General features: G+C 27.1%; 1 protein-coding gene across 2 annotated transcripts in view; it reads left to right on the top strand.

The window, feature by feature from the left end:
* The window catches only part of LOC107645773 (probable low-specificity L-threonine aldolase 1), a 3,123-nt gene extending 2,148 nt beyond the window's left edge, over window positions 1–975 (top strand). For both annotated transcript variants that reach the window (XM_016349878.2, XM_016349877.2), the window contains exons 8-10: window positions 95–195; window positions 381–447; window positions 696–975. In XM_016349878.2, the coding sequence (XP_016205364.1) occupies window positions 95–195; window positions 381–447; window positions 696–734 (207 nt within the window). In that variant the 3' untranslated portion in view covers window positions 735–975. The remainder of the gene's footprint in view (window positions 1–94; window positions 196–380; window positions 448–695) is intronic.

Below are 5,147 nucleotides of genomic sequence, written 5' to 3' on the forward strand. Positions count from 1 at the left end.
TGATAATTATTTAATTGTTGATCTTTTTTCTACTAGTATAATTGCTTAAAAAAATAAAAGGTCTACAACTATTTTATTTTATTTCTGTTGTCAGATATATGTTGAAATAGAAGAGTTCTCAGGAACTACGGCAATAAAGCTGTGCAAGGACTTAGAAGAATATGGTATTCTTCTTATGCAAACAGGCTTATCAAGGTCTTTATTGTTTTATTGCTTATTAATTATTTCAATTAGTATTGATTAAGTTTTTATATGTTTTGTGCAATAATATTAGCCAGGGCACGTTACTGTGATTACATTCACAGCATAATAAGTAGTAGTTAATGCATATTAACCACACATTATGGATAATAAATAATGGCATTATTTGCTTCTTCTAGGTTGAGAGTTGCGTTACACCACCAAATATCAGAAAGTGATGTTCAGTTCGCCTTGTCCTGCTTTCAGGTGAATTAATCTGCCCCTTCTTTTTTAATGATTGTATTGATTTACATTTTATTTATCGTTAAATTGGATATAAATCTAACGTAAATCAAGTTTATATCTCATCTAACAATAAATAAAATATGAATTTGTACGATGTTTTATATAGTGTATATATATACATACAATGCAATAATTCATTTTTTCACTCAAACATAGTTAGAATATTAGAATATAGTATTGATGAAACTCCTCTTTGTTGGATTTTGCAGAAAGCTGTAAATGGAGTACAAAATGAAAATGGCAACTAGTGGAATTATTTGACAATTGCTCGCATGTAATTTACTTGAATCTATAATAAAATATGGGCCTTAGGGGTTAATGATCATTTTATAGTTAAAATCTAGCTAAGGAATCAAAATTAATCCCTACTACTATCTGGTTCAAGAATCAAGAGCATTTGATCATCATTACGTTTAACTGCAAAATAAGCCAGCATGTAAAAAACAAAAACTAATCTTAAATAATAATGGGATGTGGACTATATATATATATAGTTGGTATGTGAATTTCCGAAAATGACGGTCGAAAGAAAGAAAGAAATAAACAGTAGAAGCTAAGTTGTGATTAGTTTTCTGACTCCCCTCCCTGCATGTCTACGTCTCACCATGCTCACTACTACTGCTCGTCTGCTCCCTCCATCATGTTACAGTTCCACTGTCATAAGCTGTTTTCGTAATTGTAATTCAAATAACGAGAAACTTACTTACACTTATTTATATTTATTATTAAGATTAATTTAAATTTTAAAAACTAAAATTTTTCTAACTTTCTACCTAATTTATAATCAGATATTGTTTCTTTTCTTTACGTTCTTTCTTTCTCTAAGAACATGAAGACCATGTTTCAAATTTATTCCTATTACACATACAAAATTATACATTTACACAATTCAAATCACAAGCTTGCACACCAAATAACTGATAGTCAATAAACATCACCAATAAAAACAAATTAATCCTCAACACAATAGTACGAGAATAGAACAACCAGAGAGTAGTAAAACTCACATAATATTCCCTTGCAGACAACTAAACTCAGGTAAACACATTCAAAACTCAGTGAAAAACGTAAATACTTCCAAAATACAGAATTATACATACAAAAATAATTTAACATTGCAATATATATGAGAATTTCTTCGGCCTATTTTATTCGATTTTTAATTACAAAAAAAATAATATTATACATAATAATAAAAAAAAAAAGCAATGGTGTCAGAGAATGCGCAAAGAAAAACTCTATGAATAGAGATTCATCCAAACTTTAGGTATGTTTTCGGCGCGGATGAACGGCGACGCTGATGCGAACGAACGACAACGAGAAAGAAGAATGCGATGACGAAGATGAACGCCGAAGAAGAGGAAGGCGGCGTTGTGGATGAGCGCCAAGAAGGATAAAGGTGGCGTCAAGGATGAGCGCCGAAGAGGAAGGTGGCGTGGATGAATAGCAGCGGAGGATGACAAATCACAGACGGCATGCGCCTCTGGGTGTAGGAAAATGCGGTGAATGTGACTACCCTGCTTTCTTGAGGGTTTTGTATGCTATTAGTTAATAATTAGATGGTTTAAGATTTATTTTAAATTTTTAAAATTAAAATTTTAAATTTTAATTAATTTAATTTTTGGATGTATATTTAAATTGTAATATATTAATAATTAAATATATTAAATCTAAAACAAAAATTTAAAATTAAAATTAAAATTTTAAATTTTAGTTTTATTTAATTTATATTTTAAATGTATATTTAATTTTAAAAAGACACTAAATCTATTTATAATTTTTAGATGTGTTTATTTTATTTTTTTAATTATTATAATAAAAAACTGAATATCGTATCATTTTTAAAACATACCTTTTTTTATCGTAAAATAAATTAGAGGATCCGATTAATATGTTTAAAAAAATTCAATACTAAAATATAAATATAAAGGTAATTTACTCAAATAAAATAAATGAATAAAACCTTTACGAAAATATAATATTGGCAATTTCCAGACCCAAATGTAATAAACACAACTGTATATAATCCGCTACATCCTATAGCGGAACTTAATTGCACGTAATCCGCTACAGGTTATCGCGGATTACGTTGAGGCTGCGTTACTCATAAACCGATACACTCTGTAGCGGTTTATGCTCATATGGTGCAAGACTCATAATCCGCTACACCCTCTAGTGGATTATGAAGAGTGTGGAAAATCGGGTTGGTTTATGTTTAAAAAAAATTACACTTTCTAAAACCGGGTTTGTTTTGCATAGAATAAAGGGCATTTTAAGCCATTTTAAGTCATTTTCTGTGCAAAAGATTTTTAAAAAATGACTTAAAAAATGTTAAGAGTACTATAAAAGTTTGTAATATCTTAGTAATTTAGGTAAATACTGGTTATAACTATATATTTTATTAAAAAATTAATAATTGATTAAAAAAAATTAATAATTTAAAAATTAAAAAAATATATATTTTATTTCATGCATTAAAAAAAGCTAACAAAATATTTAATTACGAGAGTTCTTTAAAATATTAATGAGTTATTAATTCGGATTTCATACATACTCTTTTGCCCATTTTTAATAGCTCATGAATATTTTTTTAATACAAGGTCCGGAACTTTAGAAGCAGTGACTCAACTCCATTGATGAACGACGCTCCTCCTCCAAAAATTCTTTCTTTTTCACTTTATCATTTTCACGCCTTTTAGTAATCGTTCCATGTCTTTATCAGGAGTTAATATCTAGCACATTTGCTTAGTTGGGGAATTCCCATTTTTCTTTGGCTGTAAGTCCGAAATGAGCCTATTATTTTATTGCACCAATAAAATTTATCTTTTGAGAAAAAAATAAATTTATTTAAATTATACTATAAAAAATATTTTATTCTATACAAAATAATTAAAAAAATGGCTTAAAAGATGCTAGAAATACTATAAAAATTTGTAATGTTCTAATGACTTAGGACATTAAAGAAATACTCTACATAGTCAATAATAATTTAAAAATTAAAAAAAAATATAGTTATAACCAGTATTTACTTAAATTACTAAGATGTTACAAACTTTTATAGTATTCCTAACATTTTTAAGTCATTTTTTTAAAATTATTTTGCATAAAAAATGGCTTAAAATGCCCTTTATTCTATGCAAAACAAACCCGATTTTAGAAAGTGTAATTTTTTTAAACATAAGCCAACCCGGTTTTCCACACTCTTCATAATCCGCTAGAGGGTGTAGCGGATTATGAGTCTTGTACCATATGAGCATAAACCGCTACAGGGTGTAGCGGTTTATTAGTAAAGCAGCCTCAACGTAATCCGCGATAGCCTGTAGCGGATTACGTGCAATTGAGTTCCGATACAGGATGTAGCGGATTATATACAGTTGCGTTTATTGCATTTGCATCTAAAAATTACCAATGTTGTATTTGCGTAAAGATTTTGTTCATTTATTTTATTTGCATAAATTACCCTAAATATAATCCTCATATTTGTATATTTAAAAAAAATTAAAAACTGCACACAAATCTAATTTTCACAAATCTAACTCTCAAATTTACAGTATCTATACAAAATAAAAACATACCAAATTTTTACCTTATTAAAAAACACCACTAAAAATCAATACTAACATTAAAAAGAGGAGGTCTGTTATTAAAAAAAATAATTTTTTATTATCTTAATTTTTTAAATTTTAAAACTAAAAATATAAAAGATTAATTTGAGTTGATTTATATTATAGTTAGCTTCCTAAATTTTTTCTTAAAAAAATTGTACGCAATAAAATGAAATTCAACGAATAAATTGTACGGTGCAAGAACCAAATTTACGTCATAACTTTTATTATAAGAAAAAAATATTTATAGCCACAACAATCAAACATTAATCACATCAGATTAATTCTCTTTTTGAGATTGCTACCACATGAAGTAAATGTTTTTAACTTTTTATTACGAAATATGGTCATAAACTATAATAAAAATCATATGAAAAAAACCTCCTCCTCCTCTTCTTCTTCTTTTTTTTTTTTTATATGAATTTTTTTCTTCCTTTTTTTTACTCTTTCTTCTTTTCCATCTTCATCATTATCATCATTATCATTATCGTTATTGTTATTGTCATCATCGTCATCTTCTTCTTATACGTATAACAGATCAAATCCAAAATGCATCGAAATTTCTTAACGATGACGATACACAAACAAACTTAATTCAAAATAAGTTCAGAGTAAATGCTATTTATTTAAATCTAAAATGCATCAAAACTATATCCAAAATACACTAAAATTATTTAATGATAACTCAAAACAACAACTCGTGCTCCTTTTTCTTCTTCATTATCATTTTCTTCTTCTATCTTCTTTTCTTATTCAACTTCTCTTTCTTATTTTACCTTCTAATGATTTTTCTTGTTTTATCTTCTCATGATTCTTCTTGTTTTACTCTTTTATCAATAATAAAAATACGAAAAAATCAAATAAAGAAGAAGAAGAAAAAACAAGAGAAACAAACATGCATTCATTCAACTAAATAAAATTCTAATACAGTACAAACATGTTCATTCAAGTCTAATATAAAAAATAATGTTCCTAAAAGAAGAAATAAGAGTAACAAAAAAAATACATCATTAAAAAATATATTTTTATGCTTTTGTAGTAAAATTTTGATGTCAA

This window comes from Arachis ipaensis, chromosome B06 (assembly GCF_000816755.2).
Source record: "Arachis ipaensis cultivar K30076 chromosome B06, Araip1.1, whole genome shotgun sequence".
NCBI lineage: Eukaryota > Viridiplantae > Streptophyta > Magnoliopsida > Fabales > Fabaceae > Arachis > Arachis ipaensis.